Here is a 19,650-nt window from a genome sequence, read left to right as displayed (position 1 = left end):
AACAGATGGATTCATTTTGGACTCTGTTCAAGGAAATGAGAACCAAAGTGAATCTGTGAAAGGCAGTAGCATACAGAGAGGGTCCCCTCAAGAGGATCCACAGGTGTGCAGAAGCCACAGCAACATCTCTTCCTTTAGCACACAGATTCTCCTCTAAGATATAGCTGAATTCTTACCCCAGCGTTCCTCGGCCTGACATGGGAGGACTCGGTGGTTTCTGAGTAGGAGGATTTGTTCTCGACAGTGTGCCAGTTCTTGCAGGCTGGTTATTTCCATGCTACAATATGGAAAGAAAAGCTTTATTTTTATATCAAATTGTTCTCTTGGTGTTTTGACACCATGTATTATTCTTTTTTAAATATCAGAGTGTGAAATAAGGATTCCCAGACAGTTTTAATAACAGACTTTGGTACTACATTTTAAAAAGTCAAGGTATCACTTGCACTTGGCTTTATTATTTTTTGCCATTCATACCAATTTACTATAAAATACAGGTGAGAGTATTCAATTTTATACATTATTTTATTGTTAAACCTGTTCACTGAGATCTAACTTATCTACAATTCAAACACTGGGTTTCCTGAAATTTTTGAAATGTGTACATGAATATAAACTACAGATCTCAATGTCAGTTTGCTAAAATACTCATCGGAAAAATCATCTCTATCCCAACATCTCAATACCAAAGTCACATATAATGTCTGGGAAACCTCCTAATTGTAAGTCAATAAATGCAAGGCAACTATCAAAAAAATGAGCAAAGCAATAAATGTTAGCAAAATTAATGTTCCTACATAAATGCAGGTGTCAATATATCTTTGATATATTAACACATCCAAGCTAAATGTTGCTGATTTGAACTGAGTTTGAGTATATTTAATCTACAAAAATCCTATGGGAGAAAAGCAGACAGACATAGGAAAAGTTTTCAAATTTTAGTGGCTCTGCAGCCTCTACTGATACAGAGGAAATACTGTGGATCAAATGATAAGTAGTATCTCTTACCTTGGCTTTTAGCCACTTTAGGTTGGCAAAAAAGGGGGGAAAAAGTAGAAATTAATTCTAGATAATTTATATCTGGTAGGACAGGCTTATATTTACAATTATTCAATTCATGTTGCTTTTACACCCAGTCACATCTTAAATATTTTGTAAAGAAAAGATATCTATTAGCAATAGGAAAATATTGATGGGTAGCATAAATTTTTTCACAATAATATATCTATAAGGAAATCACTACTTAATTATGCCAATTTTATGAAGATCCAATAATTTCCTAGGTCAGTATTTTATCCTATGAAACTAATCTAACTTAATCATTGATGACTAAGAACAAACAAACTCCGACTTAAACACAAACACCAAACCTCATTAATGATACTTTAATACACCAGTGTATAAGACCTAAGACTACTGGGATAATGAATGCCCATGTATGAGTATTCATTATTTGAATGGTAGCACAGTATTTTAAAGAGTGATAAACTGTAAATGTTAAAATTCAAAATCACAGGTTGCTTCTAAATTAAGAAAAGGACCTAGTACCTCAGTGCTTAAAAACAAAATTACAACACACAATAATAGCTTAGCCAGATTCTAACTAAGGAACAAGCAAACAATGTCTGGAAACCCTCTCATGTGTAGTTTATGAATCCAAATCCCGAACAGGCCAAAGAACAGGTTGCTTTAGTTCTAAATTTTCTTCCTAATAAGTTTGTCCATAATTCAAAAATAAAGAAAATCTGCTTTGACCCTAAAGGCTACTTCTATGAAAGCTGGCTACCCTACACATACGAAAGTGTGTCCAAAGCATCATACTGTACCAGGCCACCTAAAATAAAACATCTTCAGGTTGCAGAGTCTACCTTTTCCTGGATTTGGGGCGGGGAGTGTCTAGAAGTTCTTCCTATAACATCTGCCATTCTAAATATACAGATCTATCATTTTTCTTTCTCTCTTTCTTTCTTCTTTGTCTTTTTAGGGCTGCACCCACGGCATATGTAAGTTCCCAGGCTAGGGGTCAAATCAGAGTTACGGCTGCTGGACTACCCTATGGCCACAGCAACTCGGGATCCGAGGCATGTCTGCAACCTACACCACAGCTCACAGCAACACCAGATCCTTAACCCACTTAGCAAGGCCAGAGATCAAACCCTCATCCTCATGGATACTAGTCAGATTCGTTTCTGCTAAGCCACAACGGGAACTCCAATCTATCGTTTTTCAAGTGACCATAAATGCAACACTAAGGAAATCACCCAAAAGTGGGAAGTACATTGACTTAGATATATCCTCATTTCTAGAAACTGTGCCAGAACTTTGGTTTTCTTTAATATTTAGAATGATATGGCTCATTTTTATCTAGATTAAATAATGTCTAGAATCCTACTGAGCCACTACACTTTACACTTAGATTTAGAAATTAAACTTGAATAAACTTATTATTCTTGAAGATAAGATACATTAATGTGATAGCATTACTATACACTAAATACTACTCTAAAGAAACTTAGAAATATTCTAAATATGACCACACATCTCCCTCATTTGCTGTTTCAAGTGATTAAGAAACCCGAAAAAATAGCATTCAAGTATAAACTGGTCCCAAATGAAAGAATAAAAAGAGAATTTGATTGGGAATGAAAATGCTAGGTGAACTCTGCTTCTCCACATTAGAGCAACCTTTAACCTCTTGAGGAGATCAGCTTCCTCAGTTAAGCATGTGTTTATGTATACAGACGTGCTGAGCTTAGGGAGTGATGGAAGAAAATGATCTCTACACCTTACAGCTCGAAATATTACAACTGTTAGCAACCTACAATTTTTTTCCACTTAAATGTCCCAATACATTGAAAACTAGGCTTTTTATTTCCTTAAGATCTCACTTCTTTTGCTTAACATTTACATTTGTGGATGAGTCATTTTATCCTTTCCCTGAAATCTCAGGTTGAAAACAATGGAACTCTCTTTGATTCCTATCTGCAGCCCCTAAGTAGATCATAAGCTTTGCATAACCACAGGTATGAAAGTCTATTATAAAGCTTTAGTGTCTCCACTAATAAAACATAAGAACTCCTAGATCACGTGATCTTTTCAAGGCTTAAAAACAATGACATACATGGAAAGTCTTTCCTAAGTTGTGAATCAAGCTATAATTAAGCTAAGGTACACTGCTCTCACAGACCACCCAGCTTCCTACAGTCAAAAATGTACTTCAAAACAGTCCATACAACAATGTGAATGTACTTAATGCCATATGTACATTTTAAGTGATTAAATGGTAAATTTTGTTACATATATTTTACCACAAAAAAAAGAAAACTAAAAACAAACCTGTCTAAAGCATCCATGTTACAAAAAGTGAAGTGCCAAAATGACCACAATCTGCAGACTTTCAGTATACATTACTTCCCTTTATACATATACAATGACAGTTAAATTTTCGCATCCAAATTTTCCTTATAAAATTTGATTTCATCTTATAATCTGCCAAGTACTATGTATCAAACTGTTGAATACAATTATTAGCAGGGAAATAATAGAGGATCTTCACTTCTAAGACAGTGACAATTTTTTTTTTAATGAGTGTGTACTGCTTTGGTAGGAAAAAAAAATCAAGATTAAGCAAAAGGGGAAGAAGTGAGTGAGCGAGAATGCGTTGTGCATGTGTGGTATGTATACCTTAAATTAAGACTGAATTTAAGGGAGTTCCCGTCGTGGCGCAGTGGTTAGCAAATCCGACTAGGAACCATGAGGTTGCGGGTTCAGTCCCTGCCCTTGCTCAGTGGGTTAACGATCCGGCGTTGCCGTGAGCTGTGGTGTAGGTCCCAGACGCAGCTCGGATCCCACATTGCTGTGGTTCTGGTGTGGGCCGGAGGCTACAGCTCTGATTCGACCCCTAGCCTGGGAACCTCCATATGCCGCGGGAGTGGCCCTAGAAATGGCAAAAAGACAAAAAAAAAAAAAAAGATTGAATGTAAGCTTTTAGACAACCCTAGCCACATTCGTGGGTAAAAATACAAGCAACAAGGAGCCTCCTCTACATTTGCAAAGTGTTCCAACTTTCAAGAAGGACAGTGAAGGGACATTCCAACAGTCTCAGAGAAGGGCAGAATAAAGATCCAAGTTGTCAGCCATATTCCCCTCTTGATAGGGAACCCCAGATAATTCAGAATACAACAAATCCAGCACTAGCACCAGATAACCAGCTATGAAAAACTTCAGGATTCTAGCTGACTTCTAAAAAATTATTATGGAGTTCCTGTCATGGCTCAGTGAGTAACAAATCTGACTAGGAACCATGAGGTTGCAGGTTCGATCCCTGGCCTTGCTCAGTGGGTTAAGGATCTGGCGTTGCCATGAGCTGTGGTGTGGGTCGCAGTAGTGGCTTGGATCCCACGTTGCTGTGGCTGTGGTGTAGGCCGGCAGCTACAGCTCCTCAGACCTCTAGCCTGGGAATCTCCATGTGCCACAGGTGCGGCCATAGAGAAGACAAAAAAAGAAAAAAAAATTATTATAAATGGGAGTTCCCATCATGGCACAGTGGAAACAAATCCGACTAGGAACCATGAGGTTGCAGATTCGATCCCTGGCCTTGCTCAGTGGGTTAAGGATCCAGTGTTGCCGTGAGCTGTGGTGTAGGTCACAGATGCAGCTTGGATCTAGCATTACTGTGGCTCTGGTGTAGGCCAGTAGCAACAGCTCCTTAGACCCCTAGCCTGGGAACCTCCATATGCCGTGGGTGCGGCCTTCAAAAACACACACAAAAAAAAAGACAGGAAAAAAAATTATTATAAATATTCTGGAGACCAGAAACAAAATCAAATAATGATCTTCTAGGAAAGGGACTACCAAATCTCAGAGGACTAGTTTATCCTGACCAGAGATGGCTAACAAATTCAAGTAATTCCAGATGTTAGCAAAATAACGCATCAACAACTAAAAGTTGACAGGCTACAAGTATCCTTCAAGAGGTGGACTGGCACAGGTTAAAGATCTGCCGTCATCTCTATGGTCGTGCAGGTTCAATCCCTGGCCTGGGACAATGGGTTAAGAATCCAGCACTGCCACAGCTATAGCTTAGGTTATAGCTGCAGCTTGGATTTGATCTCTGTCCAAGGAACTTCCACAGGTCACAGGTGCAATCGTAAGAAGAAAGAAAAAAAAGAGTAGATAATTCTGCCATGCTAAGAAATGGACATGGGTGACAAATAATCTCTTTCCTAGAAGCCTGTTGGGGCAGGGGGTGGGGGAGTGGCAAATGATGCACAGAACAAAATTACATACGACTGTTTTAATTTTTCCTAAGTGGCTAAAATTCCATCCAAAGAGATGCAGTAATATACAAACATATTTAGGAATAAATGAATAAAAGTATTTATAAACTATTTTTTATAACTAATTCTGGAAAGCATATACATTTTTTTATTTTTAAATATTCATTCAGTAGTGAAAGCAAGACTTGGCATTCATAATACAAATTCATAACATTAGTCTAGGATTCAAATGGCTTAATTAATGAAGAGCCATTTCAAGTTTCAGTATCTTCTTGAATACAGCCTATTTCACAGGTAAAATTCTGACCCAAATTTAGTATAATAATACATAACTAATATCAAATAAATGTTCTATGAAAACTGTAGTATTAGTTACTAGGACAATCTATTAATTCTTTAAGAAACTCATCTTTATCAGAATACTTCCTAACCAAATTTCTACTGGATACGCAAATTATTGCAAGCCATTATAAAAATGCTTACCTTGACACCATGACCCACATCATCCAGAACTGTGTAGTCGATAGGTTTTCGAATATACCTTACAGGACGCTCCATATTTGCAGGTGCTATTATTTTGTGAGTTCTTGATGTATTCTTATTTGTTGTCAAAATACCAATCTCTCTTCGAGCCACTTTCTCTTTATGAATGTCCACAGTCTATGTGTTAAATTTGAACAAAGCAAGAAAATATTATTTAGCAAAGTAAATAATGTATCTGATATCAAATATAATGTGCATCGCTTGTCTATTTTCCAGCGAACACTTTATCTTCCCCTTCAAAATGAACCAAATTAATACCTTAGAAGCTCAAAACATGGACTATCTAAAGGTTGTTAAAAGTACCAACTAATTTACTGGTATTGCTTCCAAAATGGTTCTTAGGAAAACAATTTTCTTTCCTAAAGACCTGGCGTGTGTGGAAAGGGAAGGGTTCCTGCTCTATGTAGCTCACACTTTGTTTCGTGGGGATACAGATCAGAGAAAAAAAAAATTTTGATAATTACAACTTGATGAAGTAAATGCTAAAATGACACATGCACAGTTTATTTGAAGTTACAGGTGTTCAGAGCAAGATATCCAACTAAGTTGAGAAGCCTTTATAGAATAAATAGGTTATAAAGGATGAAAAGAAATACAAAAGGCAAATTTGGAAATTATTCAGGGCAAAAAGAACAGCATGTTTCAGACAAAGGTATAAAAGGAGTTCTTCTGTGGCACAGTGGGTTAAGGACCCAGCACTGACACTGCTGTGCTTCACGTTGCTGCTATGGCGCAGGTTCGAACCCTAGCCCAGGAATTTCCACATGCCACAGGCGCAGCCAAAAAAAAAAGTGTAAGAGGGAAAAAAAGGTAAGACCAGAGGTTACAATCTGGCAGTGTGCAGCCTATACATCCACAGCCTACATAGTACTGGCCTTTATCGCTTTAAAAAAAGGTGTTTTTGGAGTTCCCGTCGTGGCGCAGTGGTTAATGAATCCGACTAGGAACCATGAGGTTTCGGGTTCGGTCCCTGCCCTTGCTCAGTGGGTTAACGATCCGGCGTTGCCGTGAGCTGCAGTATAGATTGCAGACGCGGCTCGGATCCCTAGTTGCTGTGGCTCTGGCGTAGGCCGGTGGCTACAGCTCCGATTCAACCCCTAGCCTGGGAACCTCCATATGCCGCGGGAGCAGCCCAAGAAATAGCAACAACAACACAAAAGACAAAAAAAAAAAAAAAAAAGGTGTTTTTTTTTTCCTTACTTAATTGCCAACATTTTAAAACTGGATAGTAGTCAGCACACGAGAAATAATTATACAACCACTCAACCATTTAAACTTTGTGCTTAATAGTAGTAAGAAAGCAGTAACATTTAAATTAAGTGACATCATCAAATCTCTGACACAGGTGTTGAGGACAGATAGATGACTACTGGCAGTGAGACTGGTCAGGAAGCAATTATAGCAGCCTCAGGGAGAAAATGCAAGGATGGCTGAAGTGAACTGATACGGGGGGAAAGTATCGATGGAAAAAAAACAAGTTTACTGTTATGTGCCTTTTTGCACATCTTGTCAGAAAAGGCATGAATTCTCTTTGTTCTGTATATTTACACTCGACAGTCTTAGAAAATATAGTGTCTCCTCAAAGAGCAGAAGGCAATTTACTGTCCACTAATAACGATAATGTCACTCCCCAGGACAAAGGGCAGGAAGGCTTACTGCCCATTACAAAAAATCTGGTCCCCTAAGCTGGTAGTTCTTTTCCTCTAGGCACCCAGTTGTGTATGCAGGCATCAACCTGGCTCTCTGCACTACCCTGTAGAAACTGGGGCTGGTTATCTGACACAGGTGTTGACACTCTGGCTACCACTACTGCCATAACATCCTTTGTCTCTGACCCAGGAGGCGCATGTCTTCTACTAGCACCAGTGGAATTATGGCCAGCTAACTTGTTAGCTTCCACAAAGGGTAAAATCTTAAACCGTTCACAATTTTTGACAGTTTGGGTAATGAGGATGGAATGCTGACAAAGACAAAGCTTTCTTAAAATGCACTGAAAGGACAGTTAACAGGAACTGAGAGAGGTCCATGGGTATTGTGAGTGAATATGCTGACCAAATTGTATAGCCAACCAGGCAATGGCTGGTCCTCTACTTTACTGCCTGTTAATGAGGCTGAACTGGGGTGGTAGTTTCAGGCTGAGTACCAGGAAGGAGTTTCAAAAACAGCAGCCTGAATGATGCCATGATTACTGTCTGCTGTCCATCAAGTTCATCGGCTCTGCCCTGTGAATGACTAGTAATAAGATGTGTCTGGCAGAGGGAGGTGGGAGCACATAAGGTTCTTTCAGACAGTGTGATGGAGAAATGTACCTATACTGAGCAGAAAGAAGGATAACTACTGTGGGCAGAACCAGGAGAACCTTTAGAACTCTGGTTAGTTTGCTTGGGAGATGGGGGGCAGGGAGGGGTTTGGGGGAACAAAATACTTGCTGAAGAACAGCAACAGCTGCCTATCCTACTGTTCACCCCTTCCTGCTGTCTGTCTTCTCAACTTTCAATCCCTTCAAGATGAGTAAGACCTCAGCATTTTCTGGCAGTGGGTCCTGTCTGCTCTAAAACAGCTCTGGCCTTTTTGGGAAACTCCCCTTAACAATATTCCAAGGGCACAGCCTAGTCTTCCGGCTCTTCCATTCTAAATTGAGTTTTAAATGATGATGAAGGTGATTCACCGGAAGATGAGAAACTCACTCAAGGAAATCAAGAGAAATTCTGTCAGCAATGCCAACTTTTAGAAAACTCTTCCTAGTCCTTCTGTTGAAATCAAGCAAGAATTTAAGAGCTGTTACCTTGACAATTTAAGAGCTGTTACCTTGACAATGGATCAACAAACAGCCCACATTAGGTGGACACCTCAAAACAATGATACCACTGTGTAGATCAAGCCCAAGCCAGCCAAAGAAAGGTACAGATCCACGGCCCCCACTGAAAAGTAATGTGGCTGTCGCTGTTCAACCAAGGTGTTCCCAACAGAAATGGAAGATATCAGCAATGATGATCCTGCCACAGAACACAGCGCTTTAGGTGGGCCAAAAAATACTGCAGGTTTATTTGGTTGATCAGCTTGCAGCTACACCACTGCTCAAAGCTGAAATAAATTCACCTTGTTTACTGGTGCACAGCTGCTCTCTCTCAGCCTCCCCTACATCCTTTAAAGAGAAAGATTATTAGGGGTAGGGCCAAGTTCTCCAGGTCGCCGATGGGAACTGAGGACCAAACATACCCAGGTTTGCAAGATCACTGTGGTGGGGATGGGGACTTGATCACTCTGATATATATAGGAGCCCACCTCACCTTCATACCCCTCCTGTGGAGGGACAGGGTAGCGGCTTTCAGCTATGAGGTTTGGGTGAGGTTCACAGTGGGGAAGAGAAGCTAATGTGTTCTATTGGGTCAGGCTCTTGGGACCAACTCAGTGTTGTGGCGTCCATCACAATGTATAATTGGTATTGATATGTTACATGCTTACATGGTGAATGCTTTTAAGTGCCAGAGGGGCTTATGCCAACTGGGAAGAGCCACATGTAGAAAAGTACTAGCAGGCTTAGTGCCCCCACACAATCCTCATGACCCTCTTAAGTACAAGTTTCTGTGCTCACATGATTTTACTGACTGGAGCCTCTGCCAAGAGGAGCAATCTCCACTGGAAATGCCCCTTGGGTTTGGAAGTCAAGAATGCAGCCAGCCTGGCCCCTGTGACATCCTGGCTTCACATGGAAAAGTGGCAGCTATCCCTTTAGGGAAAATTTATCTTCCATTCTGCCACCTAAACCAAAGTTGTTGTTTGTTCAATGAGGCTCTTAATTCACAGAGGATCCCCTAAAACTCCTGGGTGTGGTACACTAATGATTCAACTAAGCTGAAGCCCCATGGTGTAGAGTGACTATTGTGTTGTTCAACCTCAGTGCCAGCTACACAGAAGTAAAAATGGGTGGTTGCTGGACTTCATGGGCAGAACTCAAGGATGTTCTAATAGATATGGCCAGTACTCCCCTTGATAAACCTTATTATATTTCTAATGTCTGCTACTTGGAAAGCTACACACTAACCTCTTAAAGACTTGCCATAACCTGTGCAGACAAATCTGTGGTGCAGGGGAAATGAATCCAACTAGGAATCATGAGGTGCTGATCAGACCATGGATCACTAATACACATGCCCACAATAAGGGCCCACTGTCTGCTGAGGCCAACAGGAGACAAGCTGCTGATCAAGCCTGCACTGCCACAGCTGCCATCGCTGCTACCAACCCATCACACACCAGATGTGGAAGCACAGGGATCATCACAGAATAAACACAGCATAAAGGACTGTGTGTTCCTGATGCAAAGGCAACCCTGTGACTCCTGCAAACCAGCAGCTCAGCCTCAAAGGAAGTCATGGCCCATGGTGACATTCATGGAGTTCATCTGCCCCACCAGTGCCAGGGGTTTAAGTAGGGAAACACTCTGATGTGGTATCTCTGTCAGATTGAGAAGTCTGACAAATTGGCATCTGTTAAACTAATGCCTATGCAAGAAATCTTCAAACCATGAAAACTGGTATTTCCTACATCCTGGAAAGAACACAACTCTAAAATTCTACCTGCTACTTAAAATGCTATTCTTAAGTAAAAGCTGGAGGAGAAGGAGAAATCTCTACCAATCTGTCTCTCAGTGAGAGAGGCCATATCTCTTGCCACTGGCCGAGAGACCTTTGACCACCACCCCTCCTCAGACTAACAGCAGTGGTTCACCACTGACACACTTTTATGGAATCACAATTCCAACCCAATCAGCTGACGCTAGCCACACCACTGCAGCCCTTACCACTCTAATCTGTGTCATGTTTTTCACTAACCCATTTGCTATCTGACAATGGTATGCTTTTTACCACAAAAGTTACTAAAAATGGACTGTTTATCGAGCTATGTGATGGTCTCTCCCACTTGCTACCATCAACAGGCATCTTATATTGGTGAGTGCTGAAACAGCCTCCTTAAAAATCAACTCAAAAAACTCAAAAACACAAAACAACTAATTTAAAAATGGACAAAGGACCTGAATAGACAATTCTCCAAACAATATACAAATGGCCAAAAAGTACATGAAAAGATGTTCAACATCACTAATCATTAGGAAAATGGACATCAAATCCACAATGAGACACAGACCCATAAGGATGGCAACTACCCCCCTCCCCCACCAACACACACACACACACACACACACACACACACACACACACACAACCAACAGCAATTGTTGGCAAGGACGTGGAGAAACTGGAACCCTTGTGCATTGCTGGTGGGAATGTAAAACGGTACTGTGGAATACTGTATGGTGCTTCCTAAATACTTAAATATAGAATTATCACATGATCCATCAATTCCTTTATACCCCAAAGGACTGAAAGCAGCATCAAGAAGTGTTTGTACACTTATGTTCATGGTGGCATTATTTACAAGAGGCAAAAGGTGGAAATAACCGAAGTGTCCATCGATGGAAGAATGGATAAACAAAACATGGTATGTGCATTCAATGGAATATTATTCAGCCTTTAAAAAGAAGGAAATTCTAGAGTTCCCACAGTAGTGCAATGGATTAAGAATCCAACTGCAGCAGCACAGGCTGCTGTGGAGGTGTGAATTCAATCCCTGGCCCAGTACAGTGGGTTAAAGAATCTGGCATTGCCACAGCTGTGGCTTAGATTCAGTCCCTAACCTGGGAACTTCCATATGCCTCAGATATGGCCATTAAAACAACAACAAAAAAAACAAAAAGAAAGAAATTCTGACACAGAATTTCAGTCTTACAAGATAAAAACAATTCTAAAGATTGGTTGCACAGTACCATGAATGTACTTAACACTACTAAGCTGTACACTTTAAAAAATGGTTCAGATGGGAAATTTTATGTTATGTGTATTTTACCACTATTTGCCTAAAAATGATTAAGATGGAAATTTTTAGGTTATGTGTATTTTACCATAATTTTTAAAAATTTTTTCAATCAACTCAAAAAGATTTTTGACTCTACCTCTTTACCTCTTTCTGGTTTATACACATCAGCAAAGCAATATGGTGACTAAAGATGGGCCCTCAGAAATAGATCATCTTCTCTTGGCCACTTGGGATCTGCCCTGAGCATGATGCTTCTTTCTTTCCCCTAATGGAAACCCCATGCTGGCCTGATTGATATAGCTTCTGGGTGGCAGCCCAGTCAAAAGTGGGCCTTGGGAATTTTAACTTAATTCTGGTTTAACTGCCTCAATCTTCTTCATGTGTTTCTGTGGTCTTCATAGCAAAGATATTGACCAGTGATTAAGTAAGTACACTGCTTACTAAATCCCCTTACTCTGGACCATGTGGACCAAAGTGGGGGGCATAACAGGATTTCTAAGTTTAATATAAATGTTGTTGTCCCTCTTGCACCTGACCCTTCCAGAAAAAACAAGGGGAAAGTTAGCAAATGGAATGGAACACACTGATTTGGTAGCAGTGGAAGGAGACAACCACCCTGGCACCTGTGGAACCTCAGGAGTACAGAAGGAGGGACATTTGTGATTCTGTCTTTCCGAATCACCTCCAGAACCTTCCTCACAAAGGTAAATTCCCTGGTACAGCTCTTCCCAGATTGTGCAGGCACCTTAAACTGAACTGATAGCTGAGGCTGCCATACCCTGCTGGACAGTTCTGATCACAACACGATCACCATTCCCCTTAACGTCACTGAAAAATCTTCAGGAAGCAGCAGAGAATGATCCCAGCTCCCGAGCCTCCCACCCAAAACTGCCAAAACCTCCAGGTCTCTTTCCTATCCCTCCCGCAATTCCTGTAGCTATCATTCAGTCATCCCAAGGGACAGATGAAAGTCACCTAACTGGTAGCAGAGACAAATAGGACAGACTGGACTGCCTGCCTTCAGGTAACCCCCTCCAAAAACAACAAGGACTAGACTCATTTACTGGTACTGACCTGGGAGCCCTGAGGCCTACCAGCTGTCTAGGGGGCAACACTGGAGAAACTGTTTGTTCCCTAAGAAGGTCCCACCTGCGGGTGCAAGTGGAGGTGGGGCAACAACTGTAAGCACCCATTCTTCATAAGGTGCCTGTGCAGAAGCCAGGCATTAATTTAATTCCCTCCTGAAAATGCAGTGACTTGCACTTTAGGGATGATCTTAAGAGACCTTCAAGTGTCTGAGGAGTACCACCAGCAGATCCTGCAGTTTGCAGACAGCTGTAATCTCTCCAAAGAAAGGCCATTCTTGAATGGGGGGAGGGAGCCCTCCCAGAAGGATAAATGACTTGTTAGTCATGTGTACTCTGTTCTGAGGTGTTTATCCCTAAAATGGGAGCCATCCAATTAGAAAAGTGGTTTGAAATTTGTTCTTGACTTCAGCTGAGGTGAACAATGACATTATATCAGCTCTGGAGCCATTCAGGTCAGTCTCAACTCACTGGCAGGATGAGAGAACAGCCCTGGATTTTGTTCCTGCAGGGCAAGCCAAATCCGTGCATTCCCTAATATTCTTGACGTAGAGTCAAGTAAAAAGTCAGTATAGAAACTTAAAGAGAAAGACCCTTGGGGGACCTATACTCAACATCTTGTAATAATCTATAAGGGGAAAAAAATCTGAAAAATAAACATATGTGTGTTAAGTGAACCACTTTGCTGTACACCTGAAATTAATACAACATTGTAAATCAACCATACTTCAATTAAAAAAAAAAGTTAAATTTTTTTAAAAAAGAAAGAAAGAGAAAGCCATATGGCTCTCTAAGGCAGACCCTGAAGGTTTAGAGCATTTGTTGGGTTGGCTAGTCTAGGACTCTTGGGAGCATAACTATGGTCAACATTGCAGTTTGGCCTCATCCTGCTACCATGTTGATAGTACATCACCTAAATTAAATGTTTTATGAAACAAACTCAATGGCTCTGGTCCCAGCCACCATCAGAGACATTACTCAGGGTGACCAATGAAGAGCGTTAATCATGGGAAATTTTACCACAAGCCACGAAGGTAGAGAAGTAAGGGGTGAGTATTGTTGAAAGGCAGCTATCTTCAACCCATCACGTAATGGAGTATTGTAGGTAGAGGCACTTCCTCTCTTCATTGTAAGCTATCTTAAGAATGTTTGTACAGCAAATAGCCATGAAGGATAGAAATGTCTCCCTCAGGAACAAAGGGCAGGTTTGTTCACGGTCTAGCAAAATAAAGATGTCATCTCCCTCCAGGACTGAGGTCAGCCAGGCTTATTGCCCATTATGAAAGCCTGGAGGTTCCTCTCCTATAACAGACTGCACTGCAAATACAGGAGAAGGGTGACCACAGGCATCACTCAGCCCTCTTCAAAGTCCTCTACGGAGTGGGAAGTGGGAAATCCAGCACAAATGCAATGACTCTGGCTCCTGCTACTGCCATGAGTAATAAAGTATTCCATCTCTGACTGAAAAGTCCTGTGTCTTATACCAGCGTCCATGAAGCTAAGGCTGTTAGCCTGAAAGGAGGGCAAAAATCTCAGACCCTTCACAGTCCTTGAAACAAAGCAAACTTGTTTTCACAGTGAAACAACTCACACCTGACCACTCCCACCTCCAGTCATTTTCAAGAGTATCTGATTTATAGCCATATTGATATTATAAATTATAGTTAGCTAAAAAAATTTTTTTTCATTTTTTGGCTTTTTAGAACGGCACCCACGGCATATGACAGTTCCCAGGCTAGGGATCAAATTGGAGCTGCAGCTGCCAGCCTACAGCACAACCACAGCAACTCCAGACCTGAGCCACGTCTGCAACCTACACAACAGCTCACAGCAATGCCAGATCCTTAACCCACTGAGCAAGGCCAGGGATCAAACCTCATAGATACTAGTCAGGTACATTACCTCTGAGCCACAACAGGAACCTCTAGTTTGCTAAAAAAAAATTTTTTTTTTTTGCTGCCTCTACATATCTCCTAAACTTCTTTTCCACCAGGTGTGGCACAAGATCAACTAGAACAAATTTTAGCGAAATTCTGCTTGACATGGAATTAAGTTCAGGTATTCATTACTCCATAGAAGGGAAAGTACTGAGATTTCACTGGAAAGTAAAAAAAAGCTGGATCACTACTCACCTAGGTTTGCTCCTAACTCCTGGAACACTCATTCTGTCTCCTTTACAAAGTCACCTTTGGGTGACTCCAGGTTTAGCTGCAGCCTCTTCCTCTTTATAACCTCTTCTTGGCAAACTCATCCTCATTCAGGTTTAAATTACTATTTACACATCAGAAAAACTTTTCTCTATCTATTCTAGAGCCCTCCTCTGTGCTACAGAATCATACAAACACCTGTGATGTTTCTCTCGGATATTTCAACGGTACCCACAATGGATGTGCCCCAAGTCATACACATAAACAACTCTACTTCCTACTTCAGTTGTCTATCAAGTTATAGTCTAGATATCTAGCACTTATTTCATATCAATACCACTAAACCTTGTCACATTTACCTTTAACTACCACTTATTTGTTTCCCTATATTTTCAACACTTTAATCCTAGTCAATCCACTATCATCTCTCACCTTGGCCTTTCAACAGCCTTCTACCTGGTCCTCTTCAATCCAATCTAGCCGCTTTCCAATCTGCTCTCCATGGTATAACCATGGTGATCTTTAACAATAAAAGAAAACTTGAGAAGACAAAATGAAAAAACTTGAAGCTATCTCACCTGTTTATTTATTTATTTATTTATTTATTTGTCTTTTGTCTTTTTTGTTGTGTTGTTGTTGCTATTTCTTGGGCCGCTCCCGCGGCATATGGAGGTTCCCAGGCCAGGGGTCGAATCGGAGCTGTAGCCACCAGCCTACGCCAGAGCCACAGCAACGCGGGATCCGAGCCGCGTCTGCAACCTACACCACAGCTCATGGCAACGCCGGATCGTTAACCCACTGAGCAAGGGCAGGGACCGAACCCGCAACCTCATGGTTCCTAGTCAGATTCGTTAACCACTGCGCCACGACGGGAACTCCTATCTCACCTGTTTAAATCCTATCCAAAAGAAAATCCCACACAGTTACCAGTCCTCATGGGAAAAACAAATTCAAAACAGCCCAAGCTCTTTCCATATTTTCTCAAACATTGTGGTTTCCATAACTCTCCTTAAAAATCATCTTTTTTTTTTTTTTTCCCCATCCTTCCTTTCCCCTCACACACTGCAGAACTATTCAGGTCACTATTCAAATGACTTGAAAAAATTTTCTCTTGAGTTAACTCTCTCCCCTGTCTCCCACTTTGGAATCACCAACAAATCACAACCTGTATGGCAACGTACAACCCTCCCTATGACAGGATGCATGAATAAAGCTGGTAGGAAGACGGGAACCAGGCTTGGAACATTTGTATAACACCATGCATATGTTCAATAGCCAAAGTCAGCTTTTACACGGAGATCAATTCCTTCTCCTACTTGAATTTCCTTACCTTAACACTTTATCTTTAGATGGGAAAAAAAGAAGTCTGACATTAAAAAATTAGTTTTTGGAGTTCCCAATGTGGCACACTGGGTTAAGAATCTGACGGCAACAGCTCCAGTTGCTTCGAAGCCATGGGTTCAATCCCCTACTCAGGAACTTCCATATGCCACGTGTACAGCCATTTAAAAAAAGAAAAGAAGGAGTTCCCATCGTGGCACAGTGGTTAACAAATCCGACTAGGAACCATGAGATTGCAGGTTCGATCCCTGGCCTTGCTCAGTGGGTTAATGATCCGGAGTTGCTGTGAGCTGTGGTGTACGTTGCAGATGGGGCTCGGATCCCATGTTGCTGTGGCTCTGGCGCGGGCCAGTGGCTACGGTTCCGATTGGACCCCTAGCCTGGGAACCTCCATATGCCACGGGAGTGGCCCAAGAAATAGCAAAAAGACAAAAAAAAACCAAAAAAAAAAAGAAAAGAAAAGAAAAATTTCAATGTAATAAAGATAAAACTCAAGACTAACCCAAGCTGAGGAGTTCCTGTCGTGGCTCAGTGGTTAACAAACCCGACTAGTATCCATGAGGACATGTGATCAATCCCTGGCCCCACTCAGTGGGTTAAGGATCCGGTGTTGCCATGAACTGTGGTGTAGGTTGCAGACAAGGCTCGGATCTGGCATTGCTGTGGCTGTGGAGTAGGCCAGTAGCTATAGCTCCAATTTGATCTCTAGCCTGGGAACCTCCATATGCCATGGGTGCAGCCCTAAAAAGACCAAAAAAAAGGAAGAAGAATCCAACTATAGCAGCTCAGGTCACTACAAAAGTGTGAGTTTGCTCCCTGGACTGGTGTAGTGGGCTAAGGATCTGATATTGCCACAGCTGAGGTGTAGGTTGCAGCTGCAGCTAGGACTCAATCCCTGGCCCTTGAACTTCCACATACAATGCATGCAGCCATAAAAAAATAATAAATTTTTAAAAAATTTTAAAAGGCACACAAATGTGAAATCACAAAGCCTTGGTTCAAACACCAGCTCTTTCACTTACTAGTTATGAAATTTTACACAAGCTCTAACTCACTAAATTTCCATTTTACTTATATAAAATGGGGGCTGAGACAATATTAGGACCTTTAATATACAAAAAGTACTAAAAAAAAAAAAATTTGGAGTTCCCCTGTAGTGCAGTGTTAATGGTCTGGTGTTGTCACTTCAGCAGCTTGGGTTGCTGCTGAGGCACAGGTTGGACCCCTGGCCTGAGAACTTTTGCATGACACAGGTACAAGCAAACAGAAAGTACTAAAAAAATTAACCACATCTGAATCATATTTATCAAACCATCCAATCTACAAACCTGCAATTAAGACAAAATACTTTCTAAAATAATATAAAAACATGGACATAGTACATCATGTATTAGAAACATAACAAATGTTGAACATGGAATATACATTATGCTGAGTGAAACAAGCCAGACACAGGGGGTGAGGGGACACTTAGTGCAAACTTAAAAAAGTTGAACACAAGAAGCAGAGAACAGAACAGTGGTTATGAGAGGTGGGGGAAATAGGGCGATGTTAGTAAAAGGTACCAAGTTACAGGTATGCAAGATGAGTAAGCCTAGAGAGTCAATGTACACCATGGTGATTACAGGTAATAATATTGTACTGAACCCTGGAAATGTGCTAAGAGAGTAGATTTCAAGTGCTCTCATCACACACACACACGGTAACCATGTGAGAAGATATGCTAAAAGCTTGACTACAGTCATTTTTCACTATGTATGGGGGCGTCAAATCATGTTGTACATCTTAAATACATGATTATCTTTAAAATAAAAAAGGAGAGATGATGAATATTAATTATGTTCAAATCTCCAGCTTCGCCACTAGCAATATAGATTTTAGAAAACTCCTCAGAGCACAGACTAATAAGCATCAATGTTCTAGAAGCCTGAAACTCATTGACTCCAAGGTAAACAAGCCCTAAAGACTAAAATTCATTTGAAAGAAAGCAGATCTTACAGACATGGATATTAGTAGGAAACTAATAGAGAAAAGACACCCAAAGACAAGCTCTGATAAATAACCATGCTTGATTATTTAACCATGCTTGATGATTCAGCTCCTGAAGGAGACATGATGAACAGAAAGAATGTATATGAGATAAATTTGGAAGTAATGGAGAGAATTACAGGTACAGGGCGATCACCTTGTAAGGCTTAGCACATTCCTAAAGACCTTATCCATGATCCAAAACTCACAAAAATTCAAGAACTAAGTTTAACACAGAAGAGTATTTCTGTTTCCTACGTAAACATCAAATGACAATAAAAGAGTTTATCCAATTTTGAAATCATGCAATGGTTCCTAATTTTTTTTTTTTTTGCCTTTTTAGGGTCACCTACACAGCGTATGAAGGTTCCCAGGCCAGGGGTCAAATCAGAGCTGCAGCCACTGGCTTATGCCACAGGCACGGCTACATGACATCCATGTTGCGTGTGTGACCTACACCACAGCTCAGGGCAACCCTGGATCCTTAAACCCACTGAGCAAGGCCAGGGATCAAACCTGCGTCCTCATGGATGCTAGTCAGATTTGTTTCCACTGAGCCACAATGGGAACTCCCCTTAATTTTTCTTTAATTTATAAAAAATCTTCACGTTTAAAAAATAACCTTGGGGAGTTCCTACTATGGTGCAGTGGATTATTGATTCAGCTTGTCTCTGTGGCACTGTCAGTTTGATCCCCGGCCCAGCACAGTGGGTTAAGGATCTAGCCTTGCCACAGCTGTGGCATATGTCGCAGATGCAGCTCAGAATCGATCCCTGGCCCAGGAACTTCCATTTGCCACGGGTGTGGAATTCCCGTAGTGGCTCAGTGGTTAACGGATCTGACTAGGAACCATGAGGTTGTGGGTTCGATCCCTGGCCTTACTCAGTGGGTTGAGGATCCGGTGTTGCCGTGAGCTGTGGTGTAGGTTGCAGATGCGGCTTGGATCCTGCGTTGCTGTGGCTCTGGCGTAGGCTTGACAGCTACCGCTCAGATTGGACCCCTAGCCCAGGAACTTCGACACGCCCCGGATGCTGGCCAAGAAAAGGCAAAAAGACCAAAAAAAAAAAAAAAAAGCACTTCCTGTGTGGCTCACAACATATGCCGCAGGTGTGGCCAAAAAAGAAAATAATAATTTGGAGGAAGTTCCCTGGTGGTCTAGTGGTTAGAACTTGGCTCTTTTGCCACTAAAGCCCAGGTTCAATCCTTGGTCTGACAACTGAGATCCCACATTAAGTCTGCTGCATGTCACAGACAAGAAAATAATAATTTAAAAAATTGTATTAATATTTTATATTGCAAACTTTCAGCACATAAAATTAAACTACTGCAATGGGCTGATAACAAAGACATAGT

The 19,650-nt window shown here is 41.2% G+C and overlaps 1 protein-coding gene across 10 annotated transcripts in view; it reads right to left on the bottom strand.

Moving 5' to 3' along the window:
* ABI1 (abl interactor 1) overlaps nucleotides 1–19,650 on the bottom strand; it is a 130,990-nt gene that overhangs the window by 25,164 nt on the left and 86,176 nt on the right. For 5 of the 10 annotated variants that reach the window (XM_047755354.1, XM_047755351.1, XM_047755350.1 and 2 more), the window contains exons 3-5: nucleotides 5,760–5,936; nucleotides 1,006–1,020; nucleotides 177–277 (exon numbers count right to left, since the gene is read on the bottom strand). In XM_047755354.1, the coding sequence (XP_047611310.1) occupies nucleotides 177–277; nucleotides 1,006–1,020; nucleotides 5,760–5,936 (293 nt within the window). The remainder of the gene's footprint in view (nucleotides 1–176; nucleotides 278–1,005; nucleotides 1,021–5,759; nucleotides 5,937–19,650) is intronic. The other 5 variants (XM_047755352.1, XM_047755353.1, XM_047755357.1 and 2 more) reach the window with 1 other exon arrangement.

This window comes from Phacochoerus africanus, chromosome 12, assembly GCF_016906955.1.
Source record: "Phacochoerus africanus isolate WHEZ1 chromosome 12, ROS_Pafr_v1, whole genome shotgun sequence".
Taxonomy (NCBI): Eukaryota; Metazoa; Chordata; class Mammalia; order Artiodactyla; family Suidae; genus Phacochoerus; species Phacochoerus africanus.
This window is presented reverse-complemented; position numbering and strand designations above follow the sequence as displayed.